The sequence below is a fragment of the Eurytemora carolleeae genome, unplaced genomic scaffold (assembly GCF_000591075.1).
Source record: "Eurytemora carolleeae unplaced genomic scaffold, Eaff_2.0 scaffold1064, whole genome shotgun sequence".
NCBI lineage: Eukaryota > Metazoa > Arthropoda > Copepoda > Calanoida > Temoridae > Eurytemora > Eurytemora carolleeae.
Genome location: NW_019396961.1, coordinates 53,010 through 80,560, shown reverse-complemented (window position 1 = coordinate 80,560; position 27,551 = coordinate 53,010). Strand labels below are relative to the sequence as shown.

General features: G+C 31.7%; 2 protein-coding genes across 4 annotated transcripts in view; both read right to left on the bottom strand.

The window, feature by feature from the left end:
* Positions 1-331: 331 nt before the first annotated feature.
* Positions 332-27,551, bottom strand: part of LOC111710535 (ecotropic viral integration site 5 ortholog) — a gene marked incomplete in the record, with an annotated part of 47,483 nt that continues 20,263 nt past the window's right edge. The window contains 28 exon segments of the mRNA XM_023484640.1: positions 332-1,020; positions 1,105-1,198; positions 4,595-4,637; positions 4,905-4,960; positions 5,315-5,484; positions 5,646-5,716; positions 6,128-6,228; positions 6,642-6,698; positions 7,533-7,601; positions 8,427-8,507; positions 9,188-9,233; positions 9,356-9,471; positions 10,222-10,308; positions 10,576-10,636; positions 11,650-11,747; positions 12,286-12,329; positions 13,301-13,371; positions 13,823-13,902; positions 14,889-14,945; positions 16,556-16,610; positions 18,116-18,168; positions 18,590-18,644; positions 18,937-18,995; positions 19,169-19,225; positions 19,388-19,465; positions 20,130-20,180; positions 21,210-21,316; positions 22,481-22,541. Coding sequence (XP_023340408.1) covers positions 905-1,020; positions 1,105-1,198; positions 4,595-4,637; positions 4,905-4,960; positions 5,315-5,484; positions 5,646-5,716; positions 6,128-6,228; positions 6,642-6,698; positions 7,533-7,601; positions 8,427-8,507; positions 9,188-9,233; positions 9,356-9,471; positions 10,222-10,308; positions 10,576-10,636; positions 11,650-11,747; positions 12,286-12,329; positions 13,301-13,371; positions 13,823-13,902; positions 14,889-14,945; positions 16,556-16,610; positions 18,116-18,168; positions 18,590-18,644; positions 18,937-18,995; positions 19,169-19,225; positions 19,388-19,465; positions 20,130-20,180; positions 21,210-21,316; positions 22,481-22,541 — 2,094 coding nt within the window.
* On the bottom strand, positions 23,041-27,126 carry LOC111710532 (uncharacterized). 3 transcript variants are annotated; one of them, XM_023484634.1, is made up of 7 exons: positions 27,060-27,126; positions 26,822-26,996; positions 25,972-26,148; positions 25,823-25,887; positions 24,082-24,345; positions 23,529-23,892; positions 23,041-23,400 (listed from the first exon to the last, which is right to left on the bottom strand). In XM_023484634.1, exons 1-7 carry the CDS (start codon positions 27,094-27,096, stop codon positions 23,319-23,321), a joined length of 1,164 nt encoding a protein of 387 aa, XP_023340402.1. In that variant the 5' UTR covers positions 27,097-27,126; the 3' UTR covers positions 23,041-23,318. The 3 variants fall into 3 exon arrangements, with proteins under 3 accessions (XP_023340402.1, XP_023340403.1, XP_023340405.1); XM_023484635.1 differs by having other exon boundaries at positions 23,041-23,397; XM_023484637.1 differs by having other exon boundaries at positions 25,984-26,148.

Here is a 27,551-nt window from a genome sequence, read left to right as displayed (position 1 = left end):
AATAGTCCAATGAACATGAGGCACAGCAGTTTTATAGTGTAAGGAGACCCATTTCACTTAATTAGTGATTTAATAACTTTCTAGCAAGGCTATTTGCTTTGTAACAACATCAAATGCCCTTCAGTCATGCACTAATGTCGTCTTCCTATTCTACAGTTTTCTGGTCACCACTGTATAAAGTATAATAAAGGGCAAAATTTGAATTTTAGAATATTGTGTTGTGACTTGTTAAAATATAATAATTGTTAAAATTTGAAATTGTCAAAAAAGGGGTTTAAGTTATTTTGAGTTTAAACAATGTTGTAAAAGGGATTTACATAATCTATATATATCACAGTGAATATTTATTTATTACTTAAATACTGATATCTCAGTAAGTTTGTCAAATATTGAGAAATGTAACATCAAACATTTAATTTTCCTATCTTTAAAGAGCTCTGAGAAAAGCTTGGCCATTTTTGTTATGGTAGAAAGAACATTTTTTCAGCTTGTGCACAAGTTGTTCAATGTACATACATTTTCATGTACACAGTCGATAAAATGTTGATATTGCTTAACATTTTACATATACATGGGATCTATCTATCATTTACATGCTAATACATCTATCTATCTATCTATATATCTGAATGAATTATGACTTCAAAAATATTATCACAACATCCAGCGGCAAGACTATACAATTTCAATTATTAGATTTTTGCATAACTTATTCAAAGAGGAGCTTGCACGCAGAGCAGAAAAAAAGTTAACAACTTGAATAAAGAGACCTAGGGTCGTATATTAAATTAATTGTTGCAGCATCTGCAATGTAAAGTGTTCACAAAACGCCAAAGTCGTCTTTAAAACGCGAGAAAAAATAAAATGGCGCCAGATTTAAAATTTGGCGGGAAAGAGTCTAATTTTACGAGTTAGATCTGGTTCTGTTGAGACTAAGTGTGGAGAAGGAGAAGTGGCCAAGGTCTAGGTTTAAACTAGATCGACTAGGTGAAGTACCAGGGGACTGCTGGGGAGTTGAAACTGAAATAAAGATCAAATATTAGACACACTTCCCAATTTTAAACAGATTTAAACAAGTTGTTAAACAACTAGCGAAAAGTTTACCTGATGTGTCTGAATCTGACCCGAATGATGATGCTAGATTGTGCATACTTAAACTCTGGGTCAGCTTACTGTTCATTAAAGCGAGACGGGTCACCTGGGTGGAAAAAAATAATGATATCTTACTTTTTTACATTTTCTTATATTTCATATTGTAACATGGATGCATCTTGCTTAATCAGTCCTTGTGAGTTGTGGTTACTAAATAAAGGAAATAAATTCTCAAAGTTTTGAAATTCGAAAAAAATTTGTAATTGAAATCACTAATTAAACAGCTTTAAGGGATAATGAATGTTTTGCAAAATTCTTTATTCAATTTGGTAATCAGATGAAATAACTGTAATTGTTATTTTGTTATCATGTTATTTTGTTAATTGTTAGTTATTGTTAATGTATTAATCAAAATCCTGTTATTTGTTAATCAATATGTGATCGTCTAAACGTTAACCTTCATGAAAACCAAATGGCAATTGTTTAAAACATGGCGGCGTCTATGAAAGTAAAAATGGCGTTGTGGGCAGATTACCTTATTTATACGGTAGAAAAAGTTTATATTCAACTAGTGGTGTGCAGGCTGGTGTAGGCAGCTGGAAATTATTTGTCTAAAAAGTGCAAAGTGCTCCCATTACCATCAAGTTCATTGAGTACAGTTCAAAGAAGAACAGTTACAATGCAGTACAGCGCAGTGAAGTACAGTGCAATTAAGTATAGTACAACGCAGTTACAGTTAGTTACAGTAAAGTAAAATAGTGTTAAGAACTTGAGTATGGTATATTTATTATGGTATATAAAAGTTTTGAACAGTACAGTACAGTACAGTACAGTACAGTACAGTACAGTACAGTACAGTACAGTGCAGTACAGTACAGTACAGTAAAGTAAAAGTACGTTTTCTGGTACAATAGGGTTAAGAGTATGGTATATTTATGTACGAAACAGAACAGTACAGCACAGTACAGTACAGTACAATACAGTACAGTACAATACAGTACAGTACAATACAGTACAAGACAATACAGTACAGTACAATACAGTACAGTACAGTACAGTACAGTACAGTACAATACAGTACAGTACAATACAGTACAATACAGTACAGTACAATACAATACAGTACAATACAGTACAATACAGTAAAGTACAATCCAGTACAATACAATACAGTACAATACAGTACAGTACAATATAGTGCAGTACAATACAGTACAGTACAATAGAGTACAATACAGTACAGTACAATATAGTGCAGTACAGTACAATACAGTACAATACAGTACAGTACAATACAGTACAGTACAATACAGTACAATACAGTACAATACAGTACAGTACAATACAGTACAATACAATACAGTACAATACAGTACAATACAGTACAGTACAATACAGTAAGTACAGTTAAGTACAGTACATTACAGCACAGTGCAGTACATTGCAGTACAGTGCAGTACAGTACAATACAGTACAGTAAAAGTACGTTTTCTGGATTTATTATTGGTACTAAAGCTGGCATTGAAATGGGTTAAAATATTCTAAATATGAAAAGTATTCAGCAACAAAAATCACAAAACATTTTAACCCATTTTTAAGGGGGTGCGGTTCATCATTGAAAACCAATTTCTTGAAAAAATCAAAATTAAAATAAAATTTTCAAAATCTGAGTTCAAAATGTTTAGTAGGTTCAACTGAGTTCAAAATGTTTAGTAGGAATTTGAACAACTAAAATTTTCCAAAACGTAATTTTTTTATTTTCAATCCGTTAAAACATTTGAGAAACTGAAATATGAACATTTTTACAAAAGCTTTTTACAAAAGTTTATGTTAAAAACAGAAATCTATTTGTTTCCCTCTTAAGCTTTATCCCATTATGGGGTTCTCTCTGAAGATTTAGATTTAGTTTAAAATATGCTCCCAACAAAAGATTAACTATGATATGCTATGAGAAGGCTTTTGATAGATGGATAAAAAAGTCATAACCCATAAATCTTTTAAAGATGGAAAAGTTTTTTTGAAAAAATTTAAATTACGCATTTTTCAAGTAAATATTTACGAATTTTCTTCGTACATCATAAATACTTATATTTCAGTTATTCAAATCTTTAAGATTGAAAAAGTAAAAAAATAAAAAAAGATACTGACATGACACCCTTCAATTTTGGACACTTTTAAAAACTTTTAAAACACTTTTAGAAAACGATTTTAGAAAATATAATTCAAAATTCAAAAATCAAATATAAAAAATAGAAAGATATATTTCCAAGAAATGGTTTTCAAAGATACAGTGGCAGGGTGTCTAAAATATGAACCTGGAAGGATAACATGAAAGAATATTGAAGTAATGAATAAAATAATATAAAAAACGTTATTTTTTATTTGAAATCTTTGGTGGAAAACAAAAGTGAGAGCTTTCTTTTAAAGTTTAAAGTATACCAATGTTAATCGTATGACCGTTAATGACAATCCATTCAATTCAAAGTTAACAAAAAAAAGTTTACAGGTTTTAAGGTTTTTTTTTCATAATTTTTTTTTTTTTTCGATATCTTTGGAGCATCCTTTTGTAAATTAAGCTTAGGGGAAACTTTAAACTTACGGATTATTTGGTCATCCTGCAATAGTATACAGTTAGATTGAGAGTATTAAGATATCTAGAAATCCATTCAATATAAAACCAGATTTTAGGTAAAAATTTTTAAAAAAAGTTTAATGAATTTTGAAATTTATAATTTTTTTTTAGATTTTCTTTCATTCCCTAAAAACTGGTTTATAACCCAGGAAGCTGGTTTATAACCCAGGAAACTGATCTATAACCCAGGAAACTGGTTTATAACCCAGGAAACAGGTTTATAACGCAGGAAACTGGTTTATAACCCACGAAACTGGTTTATAACCCAGAAAACTGGTTCATAACCCAGGAAACTGGAAATCAGAAATTATTTGTTAGATAGATAGATAGAGAGTCAAGAATTAGTGGTTATGTACATTTATTTATTCAAGCAACACATATGTAGGGGTGTGCACAGAGATGTCCCCCCACCCCCCCACCACCACCACCACAAAAATTGAAAAAGTAAAAGACAATTGACAATTTCGGTCTTAGAAATTGTTAGAAAAAAACGAAACTTTTAATACTGGTTTATTCTACTTGTAACTTGGACTTGGAAAATAATATATCTTTTATTGAACAAATTCTTATGCACGACCCTACAGAAATAGCAGCATTAAAGGGATTGTTCACTTAGTTTGAACGATATACATATTCCTGAATATAATCTAATAAAATAACTTTTTGGATTAAGTTAAAAATTGCCTTTCAAAATTGTGGACAATTCCTGTAAATGCATGCATCTTATGAACCCATTTACCATGTTAAGTGTAACTTTGCTGCAGTGTACAACATTACACTGTGGTGTACAACTGTACACTGTGGTGTGTACAACTGTGCACTGTGGTGTACATCTGTACACTGTGGTGTACAACTGTACACTGTGGTTACCTGCGCTCTAAGACACGCCACTTTATCTTGCAGTTCTCTCACCCTGTTATTCATTATTCATTGTTAATCATAATCAATAAAATTCAAACAGATGTGTCAAAATTTAATAGAAAATCAGTACTATTCTTACTTAAATATGACGTTTCATTTTTGCAAAACCCCATCCTACAACAAATCATAAATATAAAACAAAAAAACTGGCATATTAGGCAGTATAGGCTATTGTATTGATAAGATTGATAAGAGAGAATGTATTAAGCAATTGAAAGAATGAAAAAAAATAAAATGATAATAAATGAATAATTCATTCCTGTCACTCTCATCTATAGACGTACAAAGATCTCCTTCTGTCACTAACTCTTGATTCTAATATACAAAAAATCATTGGTCAAAACTTGAATCTCAGGTCAAGGAATAGGGACGAGTTAAAGGTCACAGAAAAAGGTCAAATTTCGAAGAACGATTCAAAGGTCAATAGATGAAAAGCTCAATGAATAAAGAAAAGGTCGTAATAGAAGATTGAAGAATGACTTTTAGGTAAATAGATCATTTGAAGTTTATGAATTATGAATGAAGTTTAAGGAAATTAATGGAAGCTCTAAGAATTAATAAAAAATTGAAGATAAATTCGAAAATTTTCTTCAAAATTTGAATTTTTGTCTTCAAAATTTTTAAAAAAAAATTTACGGGCAATGCTGGGGCACTGAGTAAAAAAAAGACCTTATACTCAAGATTTGATATTTTCTGTGTAAGCTCTGCAACACACTGGGTATTCTCCGCATCCCTTATCCGAGCCATCATCAGATCCTCCTTTAGCTTACCCTCCAGGTCAACAAACCTAGTAGAAGTATCATTATTATTAGTGTTATCATCAGATCCTCCTTTAGCTTACCCTCCAGATCAACAAACCTAGTAGAAGTATTATTATTATTAGTGTTATCATCAGATTCTCCTTTAGGTTACCCTCCAGATCAACAAACCTAGTAGAAGTATCATTATTATTAGTGTTATCATCAGATCTTCCTTTAGCTTACCCTCAATATCAACAAACCTAGTAGAAGTATTATTATTATTAGTGTTATCATCAGATCCTCCTTTAGCTTACCCTCCAGATCAACAAACCTAGTAGAAGTATCATTATTATTGGTGTTATCATCAGATCCTCCTTTATAGATAGATAGATAGATAGATAGATAGATAGATAGATAGATAGATATATAGATAGATAGTTGATAAATAGATAGATATATGTATAGATGGATGGTTCAGTGGATAGATAGAAAGAAAGCTTCGTTAATTACATAATTAAGAAAAATAGTGATTTAATACAAAAAGAAATCTAGGAAATAATTCTCTCTAATTCTTTCAGGATGTTATCGAGAACATATCTGCAAAAACTTTTAAGGTATATTTGTTAAAAAAAAGCAACTGAGGGATCGTAGTTCTGCTATTTATAAGGCTTCGAAATAGTTTGGCGTGGCTCACGGCGCCATCCCACAACAAAAAAGGATGAATTTAAATATTTAAGCTGACCTGCTTGTCATAAGTTCTTCTTCTAACCTCCCTGCTTCAGATTTCCCCTCTAGTAGGGACCCCAGGAGCTTTTTAGGAGTACTTGGAACCTCTGGGGGGTCCTAAATTTAAATAGTTTTAGGAGTACTTGGAACCTCTGTGGGGTCCTAAATTTAAATAGTTTTAGGAGTATTTGGAACCTCTGGGGGGTCCTAAATTTAAATAGTTTTAGGAGTTCTTGGAACCTTTGGGGGGTCCTAAATTTAAATAGTTTTTGGAGTACTTGGAACCTCTGGGAGTTCAAAATTTAAATAGTTTTTAAGGCTTCAGGATAAAAACAGAAAGAAACTATTATTAATTAATTATACAATTATTATTAAACTTTAAGTTTTTTACATTTATTTTATCATATTGATTAGTATTATTCTTATGCTCATTTCTATTTTCACTATTCTTTTTGTTATCCTTATCATTATTATTATTATTGTTATCATAATTATCATAATTGTTATCATTGTTGTTGTAATATTATTACCTTGGGTGTCTCTGATCTCTTGAGGTGTTTTAACCACATCGAGTTGAGATCTACAACCTACAACATAGTTTTTCTTATTTGTTTCTTCAATTACATTGTGGTATATCTACAGTTTCGTTTATAGTAAATACAGTGGTACCCGTAAACCAGTGGAAGAGGAAAATCTATATTACGCAAGCATAAGATGTTATCATAGAAAATATAATTAGTTTTACCATTAAAAATCATCTTTATTAAGTGTCTGTTTATTCACAATTGCCGTGTTTCATTTTTATCGGAATAATCAAAATCATAACAGTTTAATCAACTAAAACAAAATAAGTGGTTTTGGTTACAATCTTAGTTACAATCCTTATAAACCTCGATTTATACTAAAGTAAACTTTAATATTTTCTATATTTAAAAACTAAAACTGCCAGAACAGGACCATCCTGGGCTTGACTTTATCTTCTACAGATTTACTTTGCTTGTTTGTCTGTCTGTTCGTTTGTATCCAAAAAATGTCAAAACGGCTGAACCAACCGGGGCAAAACTTGGGGGGGGGGGGATTTCACATGACCCCAGAGAAGGTTTATGAGACATCAAAATTTAAAGAATTTCTTCTTAGATAATAATGGAAGTCTGAACTTTTGTTTGAGATAGTGCGTTGAAACCTTTAATTTGAGGCGATTAAGTTCTTAAACCGCATTGTATGATCTCTTATATTGCTTTGATGGCTTCTGATTGGCCGGAAATCTAGAAATATCCGAAAGGCACTAAATTATATATTTTTTGCATATTTTTTAATAAATAGTGCTCTTTGAATAGAGAAGCAGTGCAGTGCAGTACAGTACAGTGAAGTACATTGCAGCGCAGTACAGTACAGTACAGTACAGTTTTGATCAAAAGTACCTTTGCTCTCAGATCTTTAAGTGCTAGATTAGCTTCAGCTTCAAGTAATTTACTGGCAGCTAGTTCCTCCTAGATAATAGATATTATTGGATTCGATTCATTAGATTTCAAGGACGTATACAGGAATACAGGGCGTATACAGGAATACAGGGCCTATACAGGAATACAGGGCGTATACAGGAATACAGGGCGTATACAGGAATACAGGGCGTATACAGGAATACAAGGCGTATACAGGAATATAGGGCGTATACATGAATACAGGACGTATACAGGAATACAGGAAGCATACAGGAATACAGGGCGTATACAGGAATACAGGGCGTATACAGGAATACAGAGCGTATACAGGAATTCAGGGCGTATACAGGAATACAGAGCGTATACAGGAATACAGGGCCTATACAGGAATACAGGGCGTATACAGGAATACAGGGCGTATACAGGAATACAGGGCGTATACAGGAATACAGGGCGTATACAGGAATATATAGATACATGGATAGATAGGATAGATAGATATATAGATAGATAGATAAATAGATAGATAGATAGATAGTCTCTGAATATATGAATATATGAATAATAAGTACATGCGTGAATAAAAGGATAAAAGGATAAAAATTAAGAATGAATTAAAGAATAAGTAAAATAATTAATAAAAAGATGACCAAAAAATGTGTGATCCCAATCCGGGTAAGGGATTACAACTGGAAAGTTAGCTTTTCTTTGGAATTTAACGAATGCAGTTCCCAACTTCCCTGGGCCCTGGAATTCAGTCCCCTGAGCCCTGGACACAGGAATACAGTCCCCTAAGCCCTGGAATGCAGTTCCCTGGGCCCTGGACACAGGAATTGAAAAAGTTGAATGAATCAAAGGATTTATGTATTAAAAATTCACCTTAATAAGTTCGTCCTGTAAGCAATGGATCATCTCTTCCTTCTGTTTTATTATTTCACTCTTTAAGGACAAATCCTAAACATTCAAAATAAAGATGTCATAACCAGTATTAGTGTTATAAAGTTGCCTTTATCATGTCTTTGAATTGGTCGCTAAGCAATGAGTCCTATCCAAGATACAATTGAAGACATCAAATCATTTCAGTGCCGTCTAGTAGCCTGTCATGAACTCAAATGATAATACAAATGACATTAATAAAATAAATGAATAAAATAGTCACACTTAAATCCGAGGAAAGTTCAGGGAAGAGCCAATGTCAACGCACTACCTCCAATGTCACCGCACTACCTCCAATGTCACCGCACTACCTCCAATGTCACCGCTCTACCTCCAATGTCACCGCACTACCTCCAATGTCACCGCACTACCTCCAATGTCACCGCACTACCTCCAATGTCACCGCACTACCTCCAATGTCACCGCTCTACCTCCAATGGAAGTAGCGGAGGGTCATTGGTGGCTGGCCACAAGGGCTGAAGTGTGAACCACCAAGCACGGGTTAAGTTCAATGGCGTAGTGGCACAAACCCACTGCACATGTGCACACTTTCCTGATACACAGATGTGCTGTCGGTATTTGTATAAATGTGTGAAAGTTTCATGCATAGTCTCCAATATAGTTCACCTCAAAAGGCACCCTATTGATCATAATATTTCGTAGCCATTTTGCTATTAAGAAAATCCATGTTGAATTACCTCTAGACTAGAGGGTTTAGAGGTCTGGTCTTCCAACTCACGAATCCTGAATAAAATATCATGAATAACAATGATCCATGTGCTTTGAATTTGAGACCATGTCATATGTTTTTTGTTACTTTTAAGACGTAAATAATGATCTCCTGGTCATGTTGCCAGACTATCTACCTGAGTTGAAGCATCTCTAGCTTGTTATTTGTCTCCTGATCATGTTGTCTGACTGCCGCTAGTTCCCGCTTCATCACAAAGTTAGTCTCCTCCTCCTCTGCTCGGGTCACCTGACCCTACACATAAATCAATCAATCAATTAATCAATGAAACAATCAATCAATTGAAAATTAATCATTAAACCTACCGGCAAAATAATCAATTATATAATAAATTTAACAGAAAAAGTTATCTTCTTAATCCATTTACTATTTCTAATCAGTATCCAATAAATAATATCCATTACATTAGAAACCGCAATTTAGTTAGAATGTATTGTATAGATTTTAATTCAATTTACTGTACACTGTACACCAAACCTTTATAAATGTGTTGAGTATTCTATGTAATGTATTTCATGGCTACTGTACGCTGTATAATAAGTCTAACTGCACTGCACTGCACTGCACTGCACTGTGTACTGTGTACTGTGCACTACACTGCACTGCACTGCACTGTGTACTGTGTACTGTGCACTTCACTGCACTGTGTACTGTGTACTGTGCACTGTCTGTACTGTACTGTACTGTACTGTACTGTACTGTACTGTACTGTACTGTACTGTACTGTACTGTACTGTACTGTACTGTACTGTACTGTACTGTATTTTATTGTTCTGTAAACTGCACAAGTGTATCAGCCATTTGTTGGGTACACTTCAATATTGAAGGAGACACATTGCCTCCGTTTTAGATATTTAGCTGAATAAGAACATATACTACACTTTGCGTATGGGTGCAGTGAAAAATGCATTCCTACTGAGCATTGTACCTGTACTGTATTTAAGTGTTTTACTTTATTGTACTGTACTGTGCTGTACTCTGTACCTGTATAAGTCTATCGGCCAACTCGCTGGACTCGTTGTTGAGTATATCTATCCTTTGGCGTAGTAACCTGTTCTCAGTTCGCAGACGCTAAAATATTAAAATAACATTTTAACAGACATTTGTCTGATTACAGATGAATGAGATATTCTTGTTTTCCAATTGAAAAATGACAAAGAGAGGTTTAAAGGCTACTGTTATTGATCGGATATGCCACACTCTTTGAAATTCAAAACATAGGGTCACTTAAAATTAATAAAATCTAAATAACAGAACAAATTCAAATCAAAGCAGACTTTTAGGGACGTCCTACAGTTACACCCACACGTAGTGCCTTTTAATGGATTAATTCCTTACCCTTAGTTCAATTTCATCTTCCTTCTCTTTACACTTCATCGTATTGTACTCCTTCTCCAACCTAGAAAAGTATTAAAATATATACAGGGTGAGTAAAAAAACTTGATTATCGATGTTTTGGACAATATTTTCCAAATGTTTGTTTTGCTTAGATTAAAGGCACAAAAAAAAAAAAATGTAATTAAGCGTTGAAAAAAATCCGCAAAACCAATTTATTTTAGAAAATAATTGTTTGGAAAATATTTATGCTACTGTTTTTCAAAATTTCATAAAAATTACTTAAAAATTGAATGAGTTATGACAACAAATCCGCAAAAGTTTAGAGTGGAGATCTACAGTAAATGTTATCAAATTATATTCTTAGAACTGTTATGACTTCAGAAATTAAAATATAACATTCAATTTTTAATGAATTTTAAAGAAATTTAGGAAAAAATATAAAACTTACATTTTCCCAACAATCTTTCCAAAAATTTCCTTTTATACAACAAAACTTTGGTTTCGCAGATTTTTTTTCAACTGTTAAAAAATATTTTTTAATTTTTTATATGTATAATAATAATATGCAATTATGTGCATCTAAAAAGGTGTTCTCAAATTAAGATAAAGAACAGAATATGGATTTGTATATCGAAACATATCTCTGTTGATCCAATAAAAAGTAATTAGTTTTTACAAAATTAGGCTTTCCATCCATACACCTTCCTTAGGGTCATGACTGTACGAGATCCACTTTTTGGCGCACTCGGTTCAGCCGTTTTGACGTTTATTAGATACAACCAAACAAATAGACAAACAGACAGACAAGCAAAATATTGTTATATACAGATAACTTAAAACATTTATTTCAACTCCCTTTAACAGGCACGCACCTCTGTCCCTTTAGTAAAAGTAAATTCAACCTATATGAATCATAAGTCTGACCGCGTCAACCTTGTTGGAACGGCTAGTCCTGTCCACAGAGCTAGGTACAGTACAAACTGGTACCGGAAAGGTTGACCCGGCTCGGAAATTCAAATGTACTACGGCTGCCCGTGCAGGGGAAACGAAACTTTGTTTAAATCGAATTTTTACCTTTTCATTTTTTTCTGATTAATCTTGAGGTTAAATGCCATACTGAATATTGGTTCCGGGTCAGCTTCAAACTTTCCGGGCATCTCTTTTTGAAAATACTAAAAATATATTATTTTGTGGATCAAACAGATAAATACTAAGTTTGTTTTAATCTTCATAATCTCTTGGTTCAGATAAATGTTATCAAAATTAGCGAGGTTTTCATTTTCTCCATAATATATATTTATTTTATTTTTTTTTCTTAACTATATTTATCCAATGGAAATACATATGTTTCATGTAATTTTGCGTGTCAAAAAAACTGCATAAAAGCCTCCTGAAAATGAAATACGCTCCGGATGTGTTGCAGGAAAAATTGGTCGCGAGAACGGGTGGTCAAGTAAAATCTTCCGAAAAAGATCTGTACTCAATTTTATCGACTTTTGAGATGAAAATGTGAGAATATTTTCAAAAAACTTTGGCAGAGTTGGTCGTTATTTTGCTTAATTTGGGTGAAAATGGGTCGGTAATGTTGGTCGTTGTTTTGCTTAATTTGGGTGAAAATGGGTCGGTAATGTTGGTCGTTATTTTGCTTAATTTGGGTGAAAATGGGTCGGTAATGTTGGTCGTTATTTTGCTTAAAAAAGTTTAACTTACCCTTATTACTCCTTCCATGTCTTGACTTAAAAGCTCGTGTTTCGCTAAACACAATCATTCATTTTAAAATAATAACAAAAATTATAATAATGATAGTATTCGGGAAAAAATTAAGAATTAGCACCGCACGCGGGCAGACGTAGTATATTTGAATTTCCGATCCGGGTCAACCTTTCCGGTCCAAGTTTGTACACTGTACATTGGGTAAATAAATCAGACACTGGATAGGACTAGCCGGTGCAACAAGGTTGACGCAGTCAGACTTTAGGTTAAATTTACTTTTACTAAAGGGGCAGAGGTGCGTGCGCAAACTAGACAGACAGAGAATGTACGCTTTATATGACCTCGTAGCTTCTCTAATTCTAATTTTATTCACAGTTTGAGAAAAGCAAATATCAAGCATCTCTGCCCCTTTAGTAAAAGTAAATTGAACCTATATGAAATATAAAGTCTGACAGCGTCAACCTTGTTGCACCGGCTAGTCCTGTCCATAGAGCTAGGTACAGTAAAACTGGGACCGGAAAGGTTGACCCGGCTCGGAAATTCAAATGTACTACGGCTGCCTGTGTAACTCATCTAATTGAAGAGTAAATGAGACGAACAAAAATTTCCGAGCCAATTCCAGTTTTTCTGTGCCTAGCTCTATGGACAGGACTAGCCGGTGCAACAAGGTTGACGCGGTCAGACTTTATGCTTCAAATAGGTTGAATTTACTTTTACTTAAGGGGCAGAGGTGCGTGATTATGATTGAAAACCTGAAAGATTGTATTCTGATGTGCAATTTACTTTAGCTTTACGTACTTTAATTAATTATAAAATTTTAGCTAAAGGGCCCGGCATTGCCAGTGGTAAAGAAATTGAAAAAAAATTCGATTTTTTTAGCCTATAACACCCCCCCGGCCACCCATGAGTGTCCTCAAAATATCTAACCCCAATCGGTCCAGCCGGCTATAAGCAACATATATATACACGAATATCTTAAGTTTTATTATATATAGATAATTGAATGAATTGCCTATGAGGAGAAGAGTTAGCGCTATTCTAAAAATGATCTCAATCCCTTCAGAGAGAAAGCAATCCATTATCCTGAAAATAATATATATTTATAAACCCCAATGCAGTGGGATCAATTAGATTATCAAGTACAATAGGTGGCAACAGAGAAATGGATTAATTATACACAACGTGTCAAATATAACAAGAAAACGAAATTTTCTCACATTAGTTGACATGTTCTAAAAAAATAAATAAAAAAGCTAGTGAGATGGGAAGGGTTGTATATAAGGTATATACTGACCTGCAAGCTAGTGAGATAGGTAGGGTTGTATATAAGGTATATACTGACCTGCTAGCTAGTGAGATAGGTAGGTTTGTATATAAGGTATATACTGACCTGCAAGCTAGTGAGAAAGGTAGGGTTGTATATAAGGTATAAACTGACCTGCTAGCTAGTGAGATGGGTAGGGTTGTATATAAGGTATGAACTGACCTGCTAGCTAGTGAGATGGGAAGGGTTGTATATAAGGTATAAACTGACCTGCAAGCTAGTGAGATGGGTAGGGTTGTGGTGTATAAGGTTAGGAACCAACTGCTAGCATATAGATTTGTGTGAATAGCCTGAACATTAATGCATTTATTCAACAACAAATTTACAGTTGAAATTGTAATCTATTTTTGACATTTAAATAAACTAGACTTTATGTAAGCAAATCTTTAAAATAGGGTCTTTTAATACGAGAATTGGGACTCTTGTGACTGTCGATTTAAATTCAACTTTCCTATTCACATAGGGCAGAGAAATTAAGAGTTAAGTACAAAAACATGAAAATGATAAATGACTAATTTCATTAAATTCTAATCCTCCCAGTCCCTGAATTAGAGTTTATTTTGCAAATATGAATAATTAAATTATTTAATGAGATCCATTCAGAATATTTCTATCAATTAGTGCCTATTACGGTCTTCCAGGGTTTAAACTAAAATTTTCGGATCGTGATTTAAGATATTAAATTTAAATCTAACAATTGCAGCAGATAAAATGAAAAGGTTTTTTATAGTACGTATAATAGTATAGAAATAGTATATAAACCATTTTTGCATAATAAAAGATATATCTAGAATAAAGGGATATTGATTTTCTAAATGGCAATAACTTCAACTCTTATTAATTAACTAAAAAAGCATATAGAAAAGTAAATAAAAAAGTATATAGAAAAGTAAATAAAAAAGTATATAGAAAAGTAAATAAAAAAGTATATAAAAAAGTATATAGAAAAGTAAATAAAAAAGTATATAGAAAAGTATATAGAAAAGTATATAGAAAAGTAAATAAAAAGTATATAGAAAAGTAGAAAAGTAAATAAAAAAGTATATAGAAAAGTATATAAAAAAGTATATAAAAAAGTATATAAAAAAGGATATAGAAAAATATATAAAAAATGTATTTCAGTTTTTAACTTCACATTTTTTATTAAAAAAGAATTATACTGAACATAATGTTTCACGCCATCATGACGATCCTCAGTAGTCAAAATTCTTTGAATAAAAAAGGATATAGAAAAGTATATAGAGAAGTTTATAAAAATTATATAAAAAGATCTCACCTGTGATTGAAAATGAACATATAGTTCTGGAATATGTTCTTGCACCAGGGTATCCATCTAGAATAAGTTCATGTATGAACATATTTGTTCATATATGTTATTATTTGTTCATATAATTTCATATATGTATGAACATATATGAACATACATGTTCATATATGATTATATATGATTATATATGTTCAGATAAGTTCATACATGTTCGTATATGTTCATATATGTTCATATATGTTCATATATGTTCATATATGTTCAGAGAAATTCATATGGGTTATTATATGTTCATATATGTTCACATTTGTTCATTTATGTTCATATATGTTCATATATGTTCATATATGTTATTATTTGTTCATATATGTTTATATTTGTTCATTTATGTTCATATATGTTCAAAAAGGTTCATATATGTTCAATGTTCATATATGTTCATAACTTCATATATGTTCATAACTTCATATATGTTTCTATGTTTCCATATGTTTATATATGTTTATACATGTTTATACATGTTTATATATGTTTATATATGTTTTTATATGTTTCTATGTTTTACATGTTTAATGTTTTTATATATTCATATATGTTTATATATGTTTATATATACATTTAACTTTATGTTCATGTTCATGTTCATGTTCATGTTCATGTTCATGTTTTTAATAATAATTATTTTCTAACTTGATTTAAAATGTCCGAAAACTTGAAGACTACTTATCTCGTAAAACTTATATGGGGAAACTGATCTCAAGTTTCGATAAATTTTATTTTATTAATAAAGAAATTCTTAACATAGCTGAACATACTCTGTCTAAACAACCAAAAAAGAAAAATTCTAAATCTCTTAGACAAATACTAATAAGAGGAATTAAAAGACGACTTTTAGTCTAACACACGGGCAGCCGCAATACATTTGAATTTCCGAGCCGGGTCAACCTTTTCGGTCCCAGTTTGTACTGTACCTAGTCCTTTGGACAGGACTAGCCGGTGCAACAAGGTTGACGCAGTCAGACTTTATGCTTCATATAGGTTGAATTTACTTTTACTAAAGGGGCAGAGGTGCGTGAGCAGAAATCAGTTTAATGAACATTTTAATCGACACATTATTTTTAAAGTGAAATTTTTTTTTAATATTCCAAGTCGTCTTTGTTTTCCACTGTATACACGCGACCACTCCTCTACTAAAATGAGTAATTTCGTTTAACTTCTTAATTATGTTTCTATTTCTCCTGAGCTGACAACTTAAACATTGGATACCTTCAATCCCGATCACTTGATCTGAATATCCACTGGGGAAGCATTTTTCCGCTTTTTTATCGCTTTTTAGATATTCCTACTTTGTTCCGACCAATGAGAGTTCTCTCATTGATTGCGCGACAAAATTTCAAAATTTCCTGGCTTCTGATTGGCTGTTAGGGTTTCTTGAAACACCCCCTCTTACTAATTGAATTTTATGCATTTTTCTGACTACAAACTAGAGATTAAATTAATCTTGAGATAAATAAAAAAGATGAGATCAATCATTGATCTCGATATCCACAATTCTAAAGTTTTCAGCTCTGTGCATTTTTTGTTTCCAAATTATATATGTATTGTACACAGTTATGTACTAACAACAAGTGTATGATTCTGCACGCAAATCAGAACTTTACATGTACACGGCTTACCTGGTACATACATAGACCAAGCTCTGCCATACTGGGTTTAAACATTTCTCTCATCCTGAATAGGTTTCATGTACAGTGTGCAATTTACAGTTACAGACAGTAAATCTGTCGGTTTGTTTGTATGTCCGATCATAACTCAGAGATTTGAGGAACTCGGAGAATCACGGGAATGTTCTTAGCTTAGTTCATGAGTGGGTCCATTTCAATGCATTAGTTCGTCATTGTTACAGAAAAATATTGTAATTTTTGGTAATGCTTTGCTAAGAATTTAATATAAGAACTTAACTCAACTTTGATATTTCAAAATTTTACCAAACTTATCAACTATTAAAGTTGGATAAATCAAAGGTTAACACGATCAGGTTGCAAAGATATGACTAAAACATTAAAGTTTGACGTCATAGACCTTTGATATTTCAAAATTTCACCAAACTGATCAACTATTAAAGTTGGATAAATCAAAGATTAACACGATCAGGTTGCAAAGATATGACTAAAATATTAAAGTTTGACGTCATAGACCTTTGATATTTCAAAATTTCACCAAACTGATCAACTATTAAAGTTGGATAAATCAAAGATTAACACGATCAGGTTGCAAAGATATGACTAAAATATTAAAGGTTTTTTTCTTTGGTTAAATTCAATTGAAGGACCGATACTTTCAATCTTTTCCCAATACTGAACACATTTCATGAAAAGCACACAGTGACCGCGTTTACTTAAGGACACAGATTCTAACCAGTCTTCCAAAAAGAAAGTTCATACCAATCCATGGTTAATACACAGTTTGATTGATAATTTTGAAGCAAAGATACAAATTATATAATTGTGATTTTTTTGTGAAATATATAGATAAAATTTTGGAATATATAGATATAAATTGGAATTTACAGATAAAATTTTGGAATGTATAGATATAATATAGAATTTACAGATAAAATTTTAAATTTTATAATATAATTTGGAATTTACAGATAAAATTTTGGAATATATAGATATAATTTGGAATTTACAGTTACAATTTTGGAATATATAGATTTTTTTTTTGAATTTATAGATAAAATTTTGGAATATATAGATTTTTTTTTTGAATTTATAGATAAAATTTTGGAATATATGGATAAACTTATAAGATATTATAGAAAGTTCAAATAAGACAACTATATAATGGGTCCGTTCAAGAAATTAACTATAATGGGTCCGTTCAAGAAATTCAGTCTTCTTCCTAAACTCAAATTTTCTCCTCCCTATTCTGTGCAACCTGAATGTGTAAACCATCGACATTTCAAACTTAGATTATTTGATCTAGAACAGAATTCGAAGTTTGAAATATCTAAGATCTACGACATTAGGTTGCAAAGGTATAAGGATTTAAAAAATTAGAGATTGTGTCAAAAAACTCAATCCCTCAATACCGCTGACAATTACTGTAAAAAAACGCTTTAAAAAAACCTTTAAAGTTAAAGAGTCTGATGAAATATCGTTGACACTTTCTTCAATTAAAGGTTCATTTAAAATAACACTGACAATCACTTTAAAATGTATGATATAACCAACCTGTAATCCTGCATTATTTTCACCAAAACTGCAAACGATTCCTCCTCGGGCATCTGTAAAAAAAGCACATGTTTGAAATAATTTTTTTTTATGTTAAAAAACATATTCATCTCTTCCCTTATTATTTATGAAGAAATAGAATTAAATGCTTTAGTTGGTTTTTATGCTTTCAGAGGTCAATAAATGTTTTTAAAAAATATGACAGAGACCAAGAAAGTAATAAAAAAATTAAAATAACTGACACGAGAGCAAAAACTTGAAGGAAGGGGAAATTTGAAGACAATATAAAATTAAAATAAAAAATAGTAAAAAAGAATGGCAGAGACAAAAAAGTCAAATAAAATGGCAGACATCTAAAAAAGTGAGAAAAAAACTGGCAGACACAAAAAAACGACAGTGAGAAAAAAATTAAGGGAAAATATTAGCAGGGACCAAAAAAATGGGCTATAAGACTAAATTACTCTGATGACTAACCTGCATGAGAAGAAGTCCAACAATAAACGCTGAACCCTGGCAATATCCAACCTCTCTAAACAGAAACAAATAATAAAGTTTATAATTTAAATTTGTGGCGGAAGACGATATAGAGCTAGGCCGGATATCTTGAAGCGGCAAAGTTAAAGCCACGTCACATGCAGCTGATATAATTTTCGCCACGATTTAAATATAAATTAGTTTTTAAGTGAGTTAATAAAGTTTTTTAGTTTCTACAAATTGTAAATAAAAGTTTTTGATAATCTTAGTAGCATTTAACAATTTGTTTAAGAAATCATGATATTGCTAGTAAAAATATTGAGGTAGAAAAACTGGTAGTTGTATACCTATCATGTATACTGTATGCTTTCATCACATTAAACAATGCTTCCTGTCCGACACCATCCTAACAAATTAACAGTTGAAAATAAATTTTTTATAAAAAATAACTTTTTACATAAAAATGAAGAATTCTCTCTTTTTTAACTAAAATTTATAATTTACAACTCACAATAATGAATGAAATTTTATTCTTTTAACAAATAGTAGATTTTTTATGATTAATAATTAATGATTCACCTTTTTCTTAAAAAAATCATGTTCAGGGTAGGTCCTAGCTATATCTCGCCTAATAACCTAAAAAAAACAGATGTAAAACTAAAAAGATGTATCAAAGAAATATCAATGCAGATATAGTTCAATACAAAATTGCATTGAAATAATGCAAAAAAAGTCACATATTAACGCACTTCGTTAAAAAAACTAAAAAATGTCGGATTATTAATCAGCTGATTTTACCTTTTCGCAAGCACTCGTGGATTTCATGTATTCCGCATACTTAGCTTTCTCTGTACATTCATGCGCACCACAAAGAACCTGAGAAATAGCATTTTTCTGCACTTTGAGTTTTGGTATTATCGCTTCTGCCACAACCTCAAATTTTCTTATCTATATATATTTGCAACCTGATGGTGTAAACCTTTTATATTTTAACTTAGATTTTTTGAGCTAGCAAATTCATAGTTTCAAATATCTCAGATCTACGATATTGGGTTGCAAAGATATAGGGATAAGAATTTCAAAGTGTGTGGTAAATACGCTTTTTTTGAGTAAAAATTAATCAATAAGTTATTTATAAATGAAAATATTTTTTAGCCTATCCATGATTATTCAAAATTGCAACTTTTTTGGCAAAAATAAATGGGGATAAGCTATTTTCAAGTTTTTCACAAGTTGCGTCAAGTTTTTTAAAATATTCATTTTACTACAGTGAAACCCTTAATAACAAATACATAGAAAGAAAGAATTCATCAAATGTCTTATTCTTCACTTTCTGATAATGGAATGTTGCAGATATTTAGTTTTTTAATTAAATGATCATTTGGAACTCTTTAAAACTGTTGCCGCATATTCATGGATATTTATTTATTTTCGCAAATACTGGAATTTACGTAATATAATATTAAACTCATTGAAAAATTGTCAAGACGACATTTGATAAATTCTTCCGATGTATTCGTTATTAAGGGTTTCACTGTACCTGCCAAGCAATGCCTCTAAAATGATGAGGTATCCCTTTCCTCACCAGATCCTAAACATTTTCAAATTAATCAAAATATTTTCAGAAACTTGGATCAAATTCTCAACTTGAAAATTAAATATGATGTGTGTGCAAACTCTTCCTGCTTCCAAAGAGATTAAAGTAGACATAATAATCCCCCCCCCTCCCCACTTCCCACTACGGGGATTTCCCCCTCTTCTCTTTTCCAAAAGGAAAATGAATTTTCGGAAAAGTTTTTTAATAAAATTTCACGATTACTGGAATTCTCCAACTTGTAGCGGGAGCAAGAGATGGACATCGTTTTTCTCAACAAACTAAATTTTTTAAGAAACGAACGAAATTTTTCGTTAACGATGGTGTCGTTAAAAAACGAACGATTTTGAAACAATTTTGAAAAACACTATCGGTTTTTTCAATGAACGAGTGATTTTCTGATTATGCTTATTAACATTTTTTACTGAACGATCGTTTAGTGGAAAAACGAACAAAATAGATGGAAAATGAACGATAATTTTGAGAACAAACGAAATAATTTTTTTCATACGATTGAAAAAAACGGACCAAATGGGTCGTTTACGAACGATGAAAAAACGAAATGAAAAAAAGGCGAACGCGTCCATCTCTAGGCTGGGAGTAAGGATGGTAATAATTAAATATTTTCTGGATATAAATTCTAAACTCAACAGAACCGGATCCCGGATCCTGGATCCTGGATTCATAACTTTATTAACAAAAATAGGATTTGAATATAGCTAGATATATCTGTTATTTGTCAATCAATACAAATATGTTTCCTCGATTTTCTTTCTTTTTCCGAAAACGGTATTTTACTCATGTAACATAGAAAATTATAAATAAAAATGAAAACTTCCTTGCAGTTTACATTCTGCAGTATGGCATTTTTTCTACACCTTGACATCATACCTAACAATAACAACATGGTTAATTTCTGCCCCTAATATCGCTCTATTAACACTTGTGATCACTTAGATGGAATTATACTGTACCCCTGCCGGAAAAATGTTTCCTTTTTATCAATTTTTTGATTCAAATTTGTACCTTGATGGTCGGCAGTTTTTTCTTCCCGAAAGTATCCCATTCGTTTATTATCTTTCCCCAGAGAGTCCATAGGTCTTCCTCACCGCACCCTTCAGCTGTACTGCTTCCTGTACATGTACATACATTTCAATACTAGTTGTACTGCTTCCTGTACATGTACAGACATATATAAACTAGTTGTACTGCTTGTTACACACGTAAAAACATTTAAATACTAGTTATACTACTGCCTGTAAGTGTACAGACATTTAAATACTAGTTGTACTGCTTCCTGTACAAGTACATACATGTAAATACTAGTTGTACTGCTTCCTGTACATGTACAAACATCTATATACTAGTTGTACTGATTCCTGTACAAGTATACACATTTATAAACAAGTTGTACTGATTGATGTACATGTACAAACATTTCTATAATAGTTGTACGGCTTCTTATACACGTACAAACATTAAAATACTAGTTATACTGCCTGTACATGTACAGACATTTTTAATCTAGCTGAACTGCTTCCTGTACATGTACAAACATTTCTATAATAGTTGTACGGCTTCCTATACACGTACAAACATTAAAATACTAGTTATACTGCCTGTACATGTACAGACATTTTTAATCTAACTGAACTGCTTCCTGTACATGTACAAACATTTCTATAATAGTTGTACTGCTTCTTATACACGTACAAATATATAAATACTAGTTATACTGCCTGTACATGTACAGACATTTTTAAACTAGTTGTACTGCTTCCTGTACAGTACATACATTTAAATACTATTTGTATTCCTTCCTGTACATGTACAAACATCAAAATACTAGTTGTACATGTACAGACAATTAAATACAAGTTGTGTTGCTTCATGTGCATGTACAGACAATTGAGTACTAGTTGTAAAGCTTCCTGTACATGTACATTGTACAAGCATTTCGATATGTTCCAATCCAACCTAATATGATTAAAATTAAAAGGTTAACAATTTAAAAAATCCAAGCTAAAAATACAATCTCAGAAATTTCCTAACTACAATTACAAATATAAAGATTTGCAAAGGTTATTTTAATACAGTTAAATACAGAACTTCGATGACATGGAAAGAATTTATAAAATGTTTAAAACTGTTCCCACATATTTCATGGCTATTTACTTATTTTTACAAATACTGAGATTTAGGTATAACACTATAAAACCCATTTAAAAAGTGCCAGGACGACATTTTACAAATTATTTCGATGATTTCGAAGAATTCTGGGTTAACCTGTAACTAACCTGAGTTGACGGATATTTGTGAAGTATCACTTGATTTTCTGCTATGTCCGCTCTGAGATCCCTAAAAATACACATCATCTAGATCAAAGGTAAAATTCATTTTTCGGAAAATGTTCCCGAGTAAATTTTCCACCATTACAATACCAACCGATTATCACAAAAAATAAACCATTGGGGAATATGGATAATTTAATGAATTTATAAATTCGTCCATTAGATATTTCAGAGCTTTTACTTTCAATTGTGGTTTTAAAAAAGTGGTTTGCGGAATTATGCTGCAGAGACAATTATGAATATTCTCTGAATTTTACAAAGATAGAGGTTTTGATGAACTGTTGTGAATCGGACATGCCATGACATGCCATAGAGTGTCACTGTCACTTAAAATATTGATAAATTGATATTCCCAAATATGAATACTTCTAAATATTAGTCTTCAGCAAACAATGTGTTCAACTTTATAAATTAATCTAATTTATTGATGGAAATATTTAGGTCAGTTTAATATTTACACAAAATAATATCATCAACCCCCCTTCTCTTTCCCCTTTCTTCGTAAGATCATACTGTATTTTAGTTAATATTCCGCCGTAGGGGTCACTGGCTCTGTAGAAAGCTGAGAGAAAACAGGATTCTGTTTGCTTTCTTTTACACGGCTTCAGCTGATACAACACAAACTACATGTTTACAAGCAGATATTAGCGCTTCTAGTGTGAGAAATGTTTTAAAGTCTTTAACATTTAACTGATTAAGCTTGTACTCAAGTACACCAATACTCTATCTATTATAATTCTATTATACAGACCCAGTAGCAATAGAGTTTGTGATGTTTCGTAGCTCACCCAAAATTATTTGCTAGATCAAAAAAATATCCTGAAACTACATTCTTCCGTCGTTGGAAATATCCCTTTTCTTCTCTACTAAAATGAATATTAGATTTTTAAAACTAATTCATTATTATTATCGCAATTCAAAATTAAAAAATAATTATAAATAAAGTATTATTATAATGTAATAATAATAATAATAATAATTGTATTCATTTTCCCTTTCTGGCGGATTCTTTTGTAAGCAATGTTCCTTGGTTTCATCAAGACCAAAGGAAGCAAAAATTTCATTAATTCGCTCCGAAATCTCGTCAGTTCGATGAGAACTGTTAAACAATGATTCTTTGGAGTGAAGTTCTTGGATATTTGCTTCAACCCAATACGGTACACTTTGCCGGCGGTCTAATGCATCCTTAGCTCCAGTCCGGCGGTGTTGTACTTCATTAGCTCCAACCCGACGGTCTGATACTTCCTTAGCCCCAGCCCGGTGGTCCAATAAATCCTTAGAACCGGTATTGAGGAGTTGTTGACTATGTTTTCTAAATTTGACTTCAAGATTCTCAGTTTTTAAGTTTCTACTTCCATCTAAAACTCAAATGACTCATTTGTCTCATTTCAAGATTTCAAAAATCTTTAGAGTTCTTTTTTTGCCAAAATTCGTGGATTTGAATGATAGATCAAGTTTAAAAAAGTACTATTTCAGTGTAAAACGTGTTGAGCACTATGTATCATCAGAAAGGGTGAGAAAATAAGTTCGAAGAAATGAATAATTTCCTGTGAAATGTGGATCCCAACATGGAACTGAGTCAAATTCATCATCTTGTCCGGCGCCATTTTGACGGTGGCCATTTTGTGGATTTTCCCGAGTTCTTTGGGGATTTTTTGATTCAAAGATATATGGTAGGAAAGAAATACTTGATTGTTTTGTTTCCGCCTCTGATAATCTATTATGAATGGATTGAGATCCATTAGAGTGGATGATTTGTTGTTGATGGATTGGTTCGGTAGAGTTGGATCCAATTACATAGCTTGCCACTCCTATTTACAATACTTCTACGGAATCGGAATATGGAAAATAGGCAGGGTGCCGAGAAATATAAAGACAAAGGGAAGGGGATGCAGAGGGGGTGGNTGGCATTGTTATAGAATATTCATAATTTTTAGATAAATTATTCAAGTTTTTTTCCTGCTGTTTTATAGGGTTCAGTGTTCAGGGGGGGGGGATCTAACAAATGGATATATACCTAGGGAAATCTAGCAAGGGTTACTTTGAGAAGATGAATAGATAAATTGATGGAATATCGAGATATGAACAGAGGAATAGACAGATAGATAGTTAGAAAATAGATAGATAGATAGTTAGAAAATAGATAGATAGATAATTAGAAAATAGATATATAGATATTTAGAAAATAGACAGATAGATAGTTAGAAAATAGATATATAGATATTTAGAAAATAGATAGATAGATAGTTAGAAAATAGATAGATAGATGAGAAGATGAATGCATAAATTTATAGAATACTTAGATAGGTGAATGAATAGTCAGATAGATCGAAAGAGAGATAAATGGATAGACAGATAGGTTAATAGACAGACATATGGATACACAGATAGATGGATAGACAGATGGTTGGAAAGACAGATGGATGAAAGGACAGTTTAAAGAATTAACAGAGAGATTGATAATTGGATATTAATGTAGCTGTGTAAAGAGATAGATAGCTAGCTGTGTAGACAGATAGATGGATGGATAGACAGATAAATGGAAAGACAGCTAAAAAAATGAACAGATAGATATATAGATAGATAGCTGTGAGACAGGCATATAAACGGATGGATGGATTAATATATAGATAGGTAGATAGATGGATAGCTGTATAAGCAGATATATGGATAGCTGTGTAGACAAATAGATGAGTTATTAGACAGACAGATAGATATATAGATAGATGGAATGGATAGACAGAAAGATAGATGGATAGACAGATTGATAAATGGATAGATGGATAGATAAAAGATTAAATAGAGAAAGACAGAGGAATATCATCCATCAAAGAAAGCTTAGTGATGAACTGATGATAGGAAAAAGTTCAGATAAAAGTAAGAAATACTAAACCCTACCCAGGAATACATTTCGGCAAAATATGATAAAATAAAAACGGAAAAACGATAAATATAGTTGTTTATAATCCGGGGGGGGGGGGGGTAAATATATCATAAATTCTGAAAGAAAATATTAAATTCGTTTCGGAAGCTTTCGTTCAATAATATTTTAAAGATCCGTCAATACAACTATTTTATAGATCAAATAAAAAACTACTAGCTTTGTCTTTTATCTCTCAAAATTTATGAACTCTCCCTTTAGCGCTGAAAATTTGCGTTTCCGTAAACTATTAAAATTAGGTATGCTTCTAAGTGATTAATGACGTCACTGGAATGTTTAAACTCGTTACAACTTAGAAAATTATCTTTTCTCGATAACTGTTGATTTATCCATGTATTGTATTGTACCCTCGAGAAGACGACTAAACCGTTGACTCGCTCTTCGACCACCGGAGTTAGAAGTCGTCTTCCTTCTGCACATAAACACAAGTTTTACTAGAAGAAATGTCTAACAACCGACGCAAACTGAATTTAAACGTGCCTAATTTTTAGTTAACCTTGGTCTATTCCTAAGGACAACTGGAGTTTCAGGATCAGAGTGTTGTAAGGTGTTTCTGGACAAATTTTGAGGAGTTTTGTCGGAATATTTTGGTGGATTTTGGTCGGAACATTTTGGAGGATTTCTTGCTGCGGAGTTTAGAAGATCTTGGTAGGTTTGAGGAGAAATGTAATTTCTATATGGAAAATTCATTTATAATTCATTTTACTTTAACTTTTCTAATTCATCCATTTCAGTTTTCTTCTTTTTACTTTTTTCTTTTTTTCTTTTTGATTATTTCTATTCGAATTTATTCCTCCTTTATCCTTCTCACTACTTTTTTACAATATCAATATTTGTTCTCATGTTTTCTCTTTTTGACTTATTTACTTTATTCTTTTCTTTTAGAAAACAACTTTGTTTCCATTTGTTTATCCTTTTTTCCTCGTTAAAGTTTTTTTTTCTTTTACACTTTGGTCTTTACCTAGAAAACTTAAAACTAAAACCTAACACAAAAGTTTAAAACCATTCATTCCTTCGTGCAAGGGTGTATATTCCCTCTAAAAATTATTTTTCTCAACATCTTTTTAAAAATTATTTTTTTCCACATTAATTTTTTTAGTGTTTTATTCGCTCAGTTAGTAAAAACAAATGATTTTAAATCAATGAGATTTTTGGTATAACGTATAAATAAAAATTTTAAGTAGCCTTTCAAAAAGAAAGAAAAAGTTTCCTTTTCCTGTTAAATTTTTCATTTTCATTTTCATCATCAATTATTCTAAAATATATACACCCCTGTTTTCCTATCCTGAAAAGTTTAAAGGAAAAGAAAAAGAAATTCATGAATCCATTTCAATGATTTACTATTCCTAACAGCATCTTCTAATAATTTTGATTCAGTGGGCTTGTGTACAGAAGTGCTCTCTTGTACAGTATTTATTTGTCCATGAACAGCACTAGCCTGTACATAATTTTCTTGTTGTACTTTGTTTTTTGTATTTTCTGATGTTGTAAGAAGCCAACTTGGGTCGTCAGAGTCACTTTCTATCAAAAGAAACCAAAATAATACAAAAAATATTTTTTAGATTAAATTTGTATCTTTCTTGCCTTCCTCCATTTCTGCTGTTAGAGTGTAATAATTCATTTTTAATTCTCTTTCTGATGTTCTATATATTTTCTGAAATATTTATTGTACAATTCATTCAAAAAGATTTCAAAACTTGTTTTTTTGGATAGAATTCAGTACATGATGTTTGAATCGGTAACGATATTGGCTATTCCTATTCAGAAAAAAAGTAGTTTGGCATTGTTATAGAATATTCATAATTTTTAGATAAATTATTCAAGTTTTTTTCCTGCTGTATCAATTCACAACGGTACCATCTGAACTTTGATTATCATTTTAAAAAAACCCTTCGTTTTTTTACTTTAAATCTAAAAAACCTTCGTTTTTTTACTTTAAACCTATCTCCTAAACCCCACCCTCACGCCTGTCGTCTTTTCCAACCCAAAGTCCAAACCAAACAATTTCTCCTGAGTTGTGGAGATTAGTCAACAAGGCAACGAGCCTAATCAGTCTATTTCCCGAAAGTATCCCAT